This window comes from Tripterygium wilfordii, chromosome 2, assembly GCF_013401445.1.
Source record: "Tripterygium wilfordii isolate XIE 37 chromosome 2, ASM1340144v1, whole genome shotgun sequence".
Lineage (NCBI taxonomy): Eukaryota > Viridiplantae > Streptophyta > Magnoliopsida > Celastrales > Celastraceae > Tripterygium > Tripterygium wilfordii.
The window spans coordinates 6,213,163-6,226,883 of record NC_052233.1 but is presented as its reverse complement, the minus strand read 5'-3'; the positions used below and the strand labels follow the sequence as shown (position 1 = coordinate 6,226,883).

General features: G+C 36.7%; 1 protein-coding gene across 7 annotated transcripts; it reads left to right on the top strand.

The window, feature by feature from the left end:
* The first annotated feature begins 1,218 nt into the window (after positions 1-1,218).
* LOC120014836 (rab3 GTPase-activating protein catalytic subunit) lies at positions 1,219-13,721 on the top strand. Of its 7 annotated transcripts, XM_038866925.1 has the most exons (24): positions 1,276-1,366; positions 1,444-1,483; positions 1,571-1,675; positions 1,973-2,016; positions 2,159-2,222; positions 3,408-3,522; positions 3,624-3,691; positions 3,787-3,884; positions 4,207-4,378; positions 4,978-5,194; positions 5,570-5,696; positions 6,349-6,455; positions 6,607-6,699; positions 7,404-7,532; positions 7,705-7,838; positions 8,400-8,489; positions 8,596-8,669; positions 9,697-9,880; positions 9,990-10,061; positions 10,862-10,901; positions 11,321-11,598; positions 12,618-12,795; positions 12,896-13,107; positions 13,258-13,721. In XM_038866925.1, exons 3-24 carry the CDS (start codon positions 1,619-1,621, stop codon positions 13,555-13,557), a joined length of 2,853 nt encoding a protein of 950 aa, XP_038722853.1. In that variant the 5' UTR covers positions 1,276-1,366; positions 1,444-1,483; positions 1,571-1,618; the 3' UTR covers positions 13,558-13,721. The 7 variants fall into 7 exon arrangements, with proteins under 7 accessions (XP_038722871.1, XP_038722845.1, XP_038722853.1 ...); XM_038866943.1 differs by lacking the exon at positions 1,444-1,483 and having other exon boundaries at positions 1,219-1,366; positions 6,355-6,455; XM_038866917.1 differs by lacking the exon at positions 1,444-1,483 and having other exon boundaries at positions 1,219-1,366.

Below are 13,721 nucleotides of genomic sequence, written 5' to 3'. Positions count from 1 at the left end.
TCCCTAGGTAGTAAAACAAACTCCAAAAAAATACCAGAGCTAGCTTCAACACGTCTTCTTCCTTTCCAGGTTCAGGATCATAACTCATGAAAACTCCATTTAACTTATTTCTACCAATGCTCTTATTTCCACCAAAATACAAGTCCCTAATCCTATGCTTAGAAGTGTCAATCAAGCTAGACAGGGGAGGGACATCACCACATAACAAACCAATGATAAGAGCAAATTCAACAATAGAAAATGTTGCCCTCTTTCCAGAAAATTTGAACCTGAATAATATCACAATAGATTCTTCTTCAGCAGAGGTTACAACTTGTCGTAGTAGAGCTTGATGTACCAATTGGCTAGAGAAATTCATGTGCCCCACATCCAGAAACATGCCAAAGCATGTTCTCCTAAACATCTCTAGTTGATCCTCACTAAGCTTCCTTCTGATTTTGCTTATGGTTTAAGATATATTTGAAAAAACAGTAACCTTAGCTGGCAAATGATTTTTCATTTCAATCATGTACTCCATTTCTTCGAAAAATTGTCTATCTAAAAAGAAATACAATAACCAAATTAATATTGACTTCAATCATAAGACTCGACCAAAAAAAGAATTTGCTCGACCACAACAATAAAAATGCTCGACCACAGAAAATTAACCACATTACATACTCGACTAAAAATAATTACCAACTAAATATAATGCTCGACTAAAACAACAATGCTTGACTATAACAATTATGATATACTCGACTACAATAATTATGATATACTTGACTACAAAGTTAAGAATACTTGAACACACATAATGCCCGACCCTAAATAAAACTGCTCGACTAATGCTCGACCTACATAGAATACTAGACTATATAATGCCCGACCACCTGCATGCAAGCACCACCAAAAACCCAAGACTTCACCCACAATGTCACCCAATTAAACATAGTTTCACCAAAAACCCAAGCCGGCCACAAGTATGTAATAGAATGCAAACTTTTCAGTGTAATACCAAGTTAAAATCGAGCATATATTCTGTAGAAAACTGAGCCAGTACGATATTAACCTCGAGGGGAAAATCCCTTATTTGTTGCTGAAAACAGATGATCGGTGACTGTATTGTAATCGTCGAGCAACCTATCGAGCAAAATGGGGTTGAAAGAAGTGGGTTTTCGTGAGAAAGGGAAAAACCTAGTGATGGGTTATGTTTTCTAAGGATAATTTGATCTCTGCAATAAAAAATTAGGTCATTTACCGGGGTTTATAAAAAAACTGGTCATTTCTCCGGTTTGATTTTTTGAGGAGTTAATTTTTACAAAATTCCCGCAGTGCATCCCTTCCTTCGTATTGCTCCCCCTGACGCCAGCTCTTGAAGAACCAGGTGTGAGATCCACACCGTAATTGTTACGCAGTTTAGTCTCTAATGCATGTCGATTTATGTATATCAATTGTCTACAGAAATTCACTACGTTCGTTGGATCTGGATCGAGGATTAATTGTTCGATTATGGCTCTAAACTTCACTAATTTGTTTTTTTTTTTGGAATCGTAGCGAGGTACTGATTTGATCATTCTGATGACTGCAGCTAAAATTGAAGTGATAAGGAGAGTGCTGTTAAAGGACGAGATCGTTCATGGCTTCCACCAGTAAGATGGACTCGCTGGGAGAAGGAGAATCCGTTGAAGAGGAGGTATTTCCCATTATCCTCTGTTAATGGCAATTCAATGTCCAAAATTCCGCCTACAGACCTGGTGCGCGAGTATGACACTAGGTGACGTCTAAGCAGTACAAATTAGAGTCCGCTGTTGGTTTGTAATTACGTTCTTCCTTTTTTCTCCAATTTTTCCGTTTGGTTGCCAAGAAAACTACAGTAGTGGTGTCATACGCAGCACTTACAGGGGAATGGGAAGTTTATTGGGAATTTGCTGCTCAAGCATATTTTAGCTGATTAATGATCATTGTCCTTGTTTTACTGGTTCTGGTGCAGCTGGAACGATTTGATGACTTTACTCTCGCCTCCTCATGGGAAAGGTATATGTTAATGATTAAACAAGCATGCATGGCTCATTCATTGTTGTTTCCTCCCACTTTTAGTTCTAACTTCTGAATACTGTGAATCATGTGACTCATAAAAAACATAATACAGTTCTAACATTATTTCTTTTGTTGCTAGGTTCATATCTGATATAGAGGCGGTTTGTAGGCAATGGATTGCTGATGGCTCTAAAAATTTGCTGGTAACAACTGGTTTATCTCATCTCTGTACTGTTTGAATGAACAATGGGCAGAGGCAGACATGCATTTCCACTGTCCCTAAATTAGCTAATGTTATTTTACTTGATTTATTTAAATTTTTGCCACTGTATTTTGATAGAGTGTTATTTTTGGTCATTCTCCTTTACCATTGACCAATTATCAAAATCGCTTGCCTTTTTGAAAATGAAAGAAAACGTAAGTTTTCTTGGTCGTATGGAAATAGAGTTTGGCAATTGGTTTTTGGAAGATAGATTGCTTCTGGATGTGACTGAGAATCTTGCAAAACATTAATTTTTTTTGAGAGGCTCTTTGACACTGGAAACTTAATTTTCGGCTTATACTAGGCGTTTGGGAGTTGAAAGTTGGCAAAAATGGAAGGTTATTATGATATGAGAAAATACACTTTTGGAATGTCACATCTTCCATTCTGTAATGTAAAATGACGACACTACTAATCCTGTTAAGATTAGTTACTTTGTCATTTGACCCAATAATTTAACTTATTGGGTTCGGGCATTTCACATCATTTATACATATTCTAACAGTCCTCCTCATGTGTGGGCCAGACAATCCGACGACCCAACACGTGCACAACAAACGAGGTCCAACACTTGGGCTACCTCACAAAGGCCCACAAGTGGGGCAACAACAAACATACACAAAGACCCACAATTGGGGCAACAACAAATAGGGGTTTAAATTGTTGAAGCTAAGGTTTGAATCCAAGATCTGTCACTCCGATACCATGTTAATATTAGTTTCTTTGTCATTTAACCCAATAAGTTAAATATTAGTTTCTTTGTCATTTAACCCAATAAGTTAACTTGTTGGGTTGGGGCATTTCAAGTCATTTATGCATGTTCTAACAAAGCCGAAGCTCCATAGAAGCAATACATTTGTCGTTACTTTCTGTCATTTCCCTGTTTATTAACAAATGGAAGACTTTTTTGTGCTTCTGTGTGTTTGGGTGTTGTTGAACATTTGGTGGTAACAACAATATATATTCCATTTCTGTATCTTATTTTTGTTTTCAGTGTGAGCAGCTGAATGGTAGACTTCATCACTGATGGCCTTGTGATCAGTTTATGTTTTTGAGAAAGTAGATCTCGTCATTCATGCATCTCGTAATGTCTCCGTTATCAAACTTGTCAATTATTTGATTGTAGGAGAAGGGTGCAGTTTCATTGGCATTTTCAAAGAGGTTATATAAGGTCAAAATGGATGTGAAATATTTATCAAAAAGTTATTGCGTGGAATACTATTTCGAGACCAACAACAATGGTATTTATAATTTTTCCTTTCTTTTCTGATTGTTAACTTAATAACCAAAACTAATGTGTGTGTTTTTTAATATCTATTGAACTGATTATTTGACTGCAAAGACAAAGTTTCGGACTGGAATTGTAGTTTACATGATTTGCAGCTGTCCTTTGGGATAAAGGAGTTTTTGGTATGTTATACTCAGGATCTTGCCCATATGTATGATATGTTTGATGTATGATATTTTCAAACAATTTCTTTACTATTAATTGTTTGAATCACCAGGTGATTGCTCCTCAGAGTGCCAGTGGTGTGGTTCTTGATGCACCAGAAGCTACCAAGCTTTTAAGCGCTGTTGCCATTGCTTTGTCAAATTGTTCAAGGTGGGGCCTACTTGATTTGTGAATTATACTATGTAGCTTTCAAGGAATCACTATAGTACATAGCCTCTTTTATATATTTCATGGATGGGTAACCGGGATTTTATTGTTTGTTTTCATCTTGTACCTATTATTATACCCTCACCACAAAATATATTGGTTTGCTTCTTCACGGTTGAATTTCTTTCCAATTTGTATAGTTTGAACATTAAAACGCTACATCAAAGTGGTGGCGTGAGAGCCTATTTTTGCCTTAGAATTTGGCGTATTTGTTCTGATCTATGATTTTATTGTGATATTGATATCTTTGATTTTGGAAAAACAGCTTATGGCCGGCGTTTGTTCATGTCCACGATCCTTCTCGAGAAGCTTATATTGGAATTCAAAATATGGGAACTGTTTTTACTAGAAGATTTGAGTCTGATTGTATTGGCAGCCAAGTTCCAATAAAACTCATGCATTTGGAAGGATTATATGAGTTATTTGTTTCTAAGTTCGTAAGTCACATGCTATTCCTATTCAAAATGACTTTTTAATAACATCTTCCAGCTTTGATCTGCCAAACTTGCAAATCAGTAATTTTATCATGTCTGTCTATACTTTGAGACTTGATGGATGAAAACGTATGTTTTTCATAAGCTGTTCAAATTAAAATGATTTGTCATTGATATCTTTTAACTTTGTTGTTTGCCAAATTGCAAGTCTATATGTTTATTGTGCCTGTTTATGCTTTAAGACCTATTTTAACACCTTTCTGGTTCATTAATAAATTGACTTTAACATTAAAAGAAATTATTCATCTTTCACTATTTCTTATTAATTTTCCAGTGTTGGTTTCTTCTCTTATGAATGCTTTCGTTTAATTAACAGTGGGAAAATAAAATTTGATGGGGCGACAGTTCAAGTACCATTAAAGTTGTTGGCAGAAGATAAAAACTCGTGAACCATAATGAATGCCTTAGTATATGGGATTTATACTATTTATAACCTCCTGTGATAATAGATATGCAATAGAATGTTGTCATAAGATTTTGCAGTATCCTATCTACTATATTGCAAATTTAACTATGCAATGATTCATCAATCTGATTTGAAGGCGTGCTCCACATTGGACCTTGCATTACAACTTTGCAAAGTTCATTTTACAATGAAGGCAACCTACAAAACCCTTCCTTATGATGACGATGATATCCAAGGAATTGATGCCAAGAATAAGGAGCCTGAAGGAAGTCTTGGTGACAGCAACAACAGATCGCAGTGGGATGATGATTGCCCTTGGAGCGAATGGTATTCTGCAGAGGACCCAGTAAAAGGTGATCTTTGCTTCTAGGACAAACTTCATGAATTTGTATCCCATTGTATGATTTTGTCTTGACGTCTGCTTAAAAAAGATCTTGTTCTTCCTTTTTTGATCCAAAGAATTATTTCCCTAAGCAATTTGTTCCTTTTTAAACTATTCATTTACTGCTTGCTTCAATATCTTAGCATGGAGTTTTTACTCGTTTCCTACTTTCCTTTGTTATAAATTACTTTTCTCTCGTATATACCACTCATCCCGTTCTGTTTCCAAGAACTTTCATATCTAATAGGTAAGGTGAATCTGCCTAACTTCAAAGGCATTGCTGTTGCCTTGTGTGTTTGCATTTCGAAGATTGGTTCTCTTGTACTTGATTATTAAATGCATGCAGGATTTGAATTGATTGCTACTTGGTCAGAGAAGGTGGTTGAAAGCTCTTTGGAAATGGCTGAAATGGAAAATGACTCTCCTCATGAAGCTGAGAAGTGGATGATACTTCCAAAATTCTCTCCTAATCTGTAAGAAAGTCACTGTAGATTGTACATATACTAAATATGCACAAGCAGGAAGTTACGTAGCACAATATCTTTATGTACTAGTGTTTGGATAGTTGTTTGTTGGATCTTAATCATAGTGCTTAGACATAGTTCTTTGTGTTATCACCATCATCAAAACTTTTGTCCCACCAGTTTGGAGTTGGGTACTTGAATTTATGAGAGAATAAATTGAAATCCACTGCGTGGATCTTCTTTCGCCATTTGTTCCTATGTAGAGCTACACTCTCCACTAATTTTGTAGAGCCCAAATCCTTTTTATTACTTCCATCCATGTCTTATAGTATTATGGTAACTGTTTTTCTTTTTTTCCATATTATGAATTTGAGTCAACAGTTTGCATCATTTTCTCCATTTAGCATGCCAGAATAATTTGGTTGAATATTTGGTGTCCTAATAGGAGCATCTTTTTTCCTAATAAGAAAAGAAAAGAAAAGGAAAAATATTTCCTTGGCATTGGTTATCATGTTTATAAGAAAAGCATCTATAATGACGCCACTATTTTCATCATCTTCTCATGACATATTCTTCCTTCTGTTGTGTTTTTTCTCAATTAATCTTTTACTGACTTGTTAAATCGTTATTACATTTTGAAACCTTATTTGTTATTTGAAAGTGACAGTTCAGAGAGAAACAGAATCAGATTTGCTTCTCAACTTCGCCTCCTTGTTAATGCATTGAATATGTCATTTGAGGCTCAATTTATGGAGGATTTTGTATCAGGTATGAAATTTATTTGGTCGTCTCGTCGTGTTATTTATCTTAGGTTGTTTACCATATCTAATGAGTCAAGTAGTCTATTCTTTGGAGATATTATTTGTGACCGTGCATAATTTTTAATGCTTTTTTCTTTCTCCCTTTTGTTTTATAACAGTTGAAAACCCAGGGTCTGATAATCTGAGGTCGTCAATGGTTGTGCCTTCACCATCAGTTCTTGATCGTGTGCTCAAAGATCTCTTTCATGAGGGTAATTTCTCTCTCTTTTTAGTAAGTAGTTTCAAGTTGCTGTAGTTTGGCATCTACTCAATGACATCAGTATTTGTACGATTGTAGCTTATTGCACCCTAGAATCTCCTCTTTAGTGCTCTTTTTTTTCTCATGTTGATTTGGCATCTCCCCTACCACATGGCTAGTACCTCTTTGGTGACCATTAAGCCATTAACATTTTTTTTTTCACTAAGAAAAAAAAATTCTTTGAATTGACATCAAAGACACGACTTCCAAACTCTCATATTGTGTTATCTTTCACCCTTTGCAAACATTTATATGTTGTGTGTTTTTGTGAGATTGTCTCGGTTTTTTTCCCTCTTGATTCAATGAGGGGTTATTTCCCTACGCAATGTGAACATTTTGTTGGTTATAAGTTATAGCTGCTATTGGTTGGCTGAAAGTATGTGCTTGTTGTAGCAAGCAGCTTTTACATATCATTATTGATTCTTTCATGACCCTGCAACTGATATGAGGTTATTTTGCCTCACGACATTGGTTGTTGGATTTTGAAGAACGATATACCAGAAAATAAGTTTACCTGAATCTAAGATATTATTACAGAGGGTAGAGTACAGAAGGAAATTGGTTAGAGTCGCTCAAAAATGTTTTGACCTTTTTAAACTACTCGAGAATTTATCATACCCTTTATGCTGACATTTTGAACTGTCCTGCTATGGTCAGGAGTGCAGCTCCCAGATATTGGAAAAAGTGGGCATAAGAATTCTCGAGCTATTAAAGGTGCACCGCTTGAATCGCTTTTTGCACAGTTTTGTTTGCACTCTCTCTGGATCAGCAACTGCAACATTAGGGGTATGTATGAAATATGTGTATTTTAGTTGCTTTAATCTAATATTTAAAGGATGCTAATGATCATTTACATGTTAGAAACCAGTTCATGAGAGATTTACTTGTTTATAGTGCCATTTTAATTTTTTTGCCTTGATTCGGTTCCTTCATACTGGTTTTATTGCTGTGTATTTAGCTATTGCTGTGCTCTGGATAGAGTTTGTTCGAGAAGTTCGCTGGTGTTGGGAAGAGTCACAGCCCTTGCCCAAAATGCCTGCAAATGGTTCAATTGATCTTTCAACTTGTTTGATCAATCAAAAACTGCATATGGTAGTAATTTATACCCTTTCTTGGAGGATCCTACCAGAATTCGTTTCCCATGAACTCATGATTTGATAGTTTAGATGTTTCAAATGTACATCTTTTTAACCTTCTTTAAAAGTTAGGGCTTGAAAGCTTTCTTCTAGAAATTATTTTGCTGAAAGGTTCCCTGTGTCAGTGAACTGAGAATTATTGTGACTTATGGTATCATTATCTAAGCCTTGACTCTAATCATTTGGGTCCCTACATGTGTCCATAACGAAAATAATGTTGTCTCAGTCACTCCATTAGTAGATTTTTTACCATCAAATTGGTTTGAATTTTGTATTATCCAATTATCCTATCTCATGCATATTCTTAGTGACTACTTCCATTAATGTATTTTCTGGCCTACCTCTTCTATTTTCCATGTTTCCTACTTTAATTTCTTCATTTCCTATACTGGAATACTACATCTATATAGCATATATATGGGGAAATGCCACGGTATCATAAGACTCCTAGAGTGCCTAATTTCTTTGTGTCACCGATGCTGACAACATTGTTTCACCTTTTTCTTGTGATGTTCAGCTAGCAATATGCATTGAGCAGAAGCGGGAACTGAATGAAGACTTTCAAGATTGCATCGGGAGCAATGATGACACTTCTTCTCCTGTCCTGGTAATAATGGTGCTTTTGGTTACCTTATTTTATTCTACTGCATGCTACACATGCTTGTTTTCTTCCTCTTTTCTCTGGCATTTAGTGCTCATTCCATGAAATGCAGAATGATGGCCTAGTTGGGGATAATTTGGCGGAAATGCATGTAGCTGGCAAAGAGTTTTATGATAAACGTGACAGGTGAACTAAGCAAGTGAGAACTCCTTTATCTTTCCGAAAAATTGGTTGATCTTAAAGTGACTGTTAAATATTTCGGCATTATCTTTTTTTGTGTGTATATTAGAAAAGAATTTTATTCATAAGGCACCAAGGTTACGAAGCAATACATATAGCCTCAAGAAGATTGTTACTAGAGCACCAAAGCTTTAAATTAGAACAAATACCCTCAACATGAACAAAAACAGAAGATTTCATATTGTCAATGGTTCTCCTGTTCCTTTCCTTCCATAAGCACCAAAGAATGGCCATCGGAACCAGCTGCAGATTCTTCTTTTTTGTGTTAATGTTGGACAGATTATTCTGTGCCATAAGCTCAGCCTTAACACTGCTCCATGGAGCACAAACCAGGCTAACAAAATTACAGAAGATATTCCATATGGTACTAGACCAGGTACAATGCAACAATAGATGGTCAATGGATTCCGAATTAGCCTTGCAAAAGATACACCGAATTCTACATGGCTGGTGAAACGTTGATCACTTTATGTACCTTGAAATATAAATTTACCAAGAATTGTTGCTATTTTTACCTTTTGCTTTCTTTGGTAGGAGGCAAAAGTGGAGGGAGGGATTAGTTATGGTAACTGGTAAGCCCATAGGATCAACATGATTTGGATCGGAGTTGGCAGGAGTATGAATCTCTTGATGGTTTATGCTTTTATTTAGGTTAAGGTCCTCTTCTGTGGTTACTAATTGTAAAATACTAAAATTTTATCTTTCTTAAAGTGTAGGATTCGGGCACTATAGTCTATAGGCTAGGGAACTATAGATTCACCAGAGTATATTATAATTTATGACACTACTTTTTTGGTGGAATCTGCAACAGTATTTATATTGTACTGGTATGTGTAGGATAGCATTTTCAGCCATGAAATCTTTTGCTTTAAGACTTTTTTTTGGTTTTTTTAATTTTTTTTTTACTTTCAAGACTAGAATGGCATATCTTTCATCTGATGCATGTATCATAGACATTCTGTACATTATGCAGCCCCTTGACAGTGGGTGCAAAGCATGCGTCTGCAAGTGTTGTATCAAAGTTTGAGATGAAGCCTGAACTTGCGGTTGCTGCTGATATCAAACCTTCCAATATTTTCAGAAGGGGCACAGCCGGTCCAGTGGGCTCTATGATGCTTCTAAAGTCCTATCAGAACTTGCATGCCCCATTCACACAGGTTTCCTTGTCATTTTCATTTCTAGATTGTCATTAAATTTTAGTGTGATTCCTTTTTCTTGTTATGTTCATTGAAAAAAAATAAATCTCCCTTTTTTTTAATTACTTAGGAAGCACCACTTATGACAGAAGACATGCATGAGGAAAGACTCGAGGCTATTGAAGCCTTGGGCGATTCATTTGTAAGCTTATATACTTCACCTATGCTGAGTATTCATTTTTTAAATGATGTTTGCTAATAAGTTACTACATGCTGCAATTGATAAACCAACTTATCATGCTAAAGCAGTAATGTGTGCCAAGATGCCACTATATTTTTGTATTTGATTGGAACTCTAAATGACTTATGATTATGCCCCTCTGTTGAAGGCTGAAAATGACTCAAGCTCCTTGCAAGCTGCAATGCTGCATAGCATGAGCCCAAAGTTGTGCTCCTTTAAATGCTAAATGATCCGAGCCTGAACTGGATGTGAAGCTTGTTCATGCAGATTAGGCTTGTCATGAGAAAACTTTCTATAGCTATTCTGGTCCAATTGAGTCTTGTCTTTGAAGTGGAACTGGTTTCCATCTGCATAGTTGAAACAAAACGTGTCATTTATTCATAACTTTAGCATTCTGCATTAAAAAGTTGCGAAAAGTGCTAGAGAAGTATATCTATGATACGACAAGTCCAGCTGTCACAAGCCAAACTGTTCCCTTGTGGTTTTAATAATGTAGTGTAGCTTATTGATGACGAGATGAGAAGAAATAATGAAGTTGTCTCAATATTTTATTCACACTTGTATAATTACTGAATATCCTGTTGTTAATATGTCTATTTGCTTAATTCAACAGATTCACCTGTCTACATGATATCCTTAAAATAAGTCCTTGTCCCATATCACTTGTCCTTACGACAATGGGTGCCATATCCGTTTCTTTCCTTTATCATAGATCATTATTGTTAGGAGCTGAAGAGGAATAATCTGCCATTATATTGCAGGACTTTTCTGCTCAGTTGGAGAGAGATATCTTATCTTCAGGTATTACGAAGTGTTTTCTTTATATGTGCTTAGTTTTCTCAATTAGTTCTGCAAAGCTTTTTTTCGGTGATGAGGTTTCTTAAGAAAAGTCTTCATATTAAATGGGAATTAACACAATCAATTAGTGGACGTTAAATCATGCAGTATTGTGACTGTTGCTTTATTGGATTGCATGGGCTTGGGATATTCGAGGGTCGACTGAGTTATGGGAACAAAAAAGTTGCATGCGTGCTTAGGGGTTTTGCCCTGGGGCAAAGGGTGAGACTGTAAGTATGTGATTTGGGGGGGGGGGGGGGTGTGGGAGGGTGTTAATTTCCTACATGCATAGGAGGTTAAGATAAATGGTTACTCTCTACTTATCTTTTGTAAATGTGTCGAAAGAATTGGTTTTATGTTGATGTTTTGAAATTTTGGATCAGATATGTCAGCATTTAAAGCTGCAAATCCAGATGCTGTTTTTGAAGATTTTATCCGGTGGCATTCACCTGGAGATTGGGAGGATGATGGGATTGGACAAACTGGGCCATCCAAAAGGTTTGTGATGCAGGGTTCAAAGGATAATTGGCCTCCTCGGGGACGGCTTTCACGGCGAATGTCTGAGCAGGGTAACTTGTGGCGAAAAATATGGAATGACGCCCCTCCATTGCCAGCTTCTGAGCAGAAACCACTTCTGGATCCAAATCGAGAAGGAGAAAAGGTAAGTTGTGTTTGACTACTAATTCTTAGACTGCTAGTTCACTTGTAGACCATCATGCTTCAACTTTTTTTTTGGTTGCCAAGGCTAGAAAGTATAATGGTAACCAGAAAAGATAAAAAAAAAAAAAAAATTTGAATATAATGAAAATGCAGAATTTATTCTTGCCATCAATAACTTGGTCCCTGCTCTGGGGCAATCTGAATCTATATTCTGTAAGAGCATGTATCATTGTTCGCCATAGTAAATGCACGTTAGAAAGATAACTGGTACACAGGTGTGTGTGAAGCCCCCTTTTTGTGGATGATGTGAGTCGGCCCATTAAGAAGGTTTGGATCTTTGCACCTTTTTTGATCCATCTTTAATGTTCTAAACTCATTAAATTCCTTCTAAGATCCCTGATCTCCTTGGATTTTACACCAAGTATTAGGAAGGCAGTATTTCCAGAAGTCATAAGGAGAGGACTACCGTCAGATCTTCTGTCATATTGTTGTGTTTTATCATGTATGTGGATGACGCGACTTATGGACAATTACCACATTGGCATATTGTTGGTTGCCACATGCTGAGAGTCATTCATAGGATTTGTCTTCTCCTCAAGTGGACAGATTCTAAATTGCCTGAGCTATGCTTTGGATAATTAGTTGCAGTGCCATCGTTGGATGGATGTATGCAGTATTGTCCATAACATCTGACAAGTTATTGCCATATAAAGTGGATGGACATCATTTGGTATAATAATAAGGCATTCTGTTGATAAGAAAGAAGATGGACTCTATAGCATCAGTGGAGAGCATAGCATTAGATCAGAACTTAAAAGAGGAGAAGAATCTAGGTGGTGGGTTCCAAATAATTTTTCTTATGAAGTCATATAGGCACCCCGAAATTGTTTGGATAAATGCTTTGTTGATGACTGATTGATGATGATGATATTAGTCAGAATGCTCTTTTGTTGGATGTCCCTGGTTCTTTCAGCATCTACTTATGATTTCTGACCCATTACTGCAACATGAATTTGCCAGGTCCTTCATTACCTGGAGACATTGCGACCACATCAGCTGCTTGAGCAAATGGTTTGCACTGCCTTCAGAGCAGCAGCGGACACCCTAAGTCTGACTCATTTTGGAGGCTTGAAGCAGATGACAACAAAGTTGGAGCAACTTTATGTTACTCTGGCATCTACCTTGAGGCCTTTCCAGTGTAATTCATGTTTCTATTTTTATACATCTAGCCCACAGTTGAATTTATTTGAAAGTGGGAATTTTTCGTCTTGTGATTATGTTTCATGTATCCATTGCAGCTAATCGAATATCAGGTGATGGAGAGACTATTGAAGATCTCAAACGGTTGTGCAATGTCTTCGAGCATGTTGAGAAGCTACTGAGTCTTGCAGCATCTCTTCATCGTAAGTTCTTGCAAGTACCACGCCTGTGTGAAGCAGTTTTCACTGACTACTACAGCTTTTACCTTCCGCGAATGGGAACAGGTTCTGCCGATGAGACTGTCCAAAAGGTGAATTCCTTTTTTCCATGGAATCCTCTTCATAATGTTCTGAATTTGATAAGCTGGTTTTTGGTTTTGATTTCGTATTGTTTCTCGGCAGAATGATATTACTTGAACTTAATATGATGTTAAGCTATGGTATTGTTGTCTTTTTCGTAGGACTTTGACATGAAGCAGCAAGTAATGAACAACGAGAGGCATGTTGTGTCAAGTATGTTCACTCCACCTACTGCTAGCCAATCGTGGAGGAAAGTTTTAAGTATGGGAAATCTTCTCAATGGGCATGAGCCAATCGTCAGGGAAATAATATTCTCAGTGCGTGATAGTGTGAGCAACAATCATTATGCTGCTCATCATGATTCCCGGGGCTTACAACAAGAGATCGAAACATATAGAATGTACATACGCGGAACATCAAATGATCTTCGCGTAGCACTTTCTGTGACATCATGCGATTAATCTCCCCAAAATGGTGTGTAATTTTTTCAACGACTTCAACTTCTGTTGTACTTCACAATGAGATTCTTAATCTTGCATAGTTCTAACCCTGGAGTTGTGAAACCTTATTCATTCGAGTTGCCGAAAAGGTTTTAAAAATCGGATCGATTATCGAATTGAAAAAA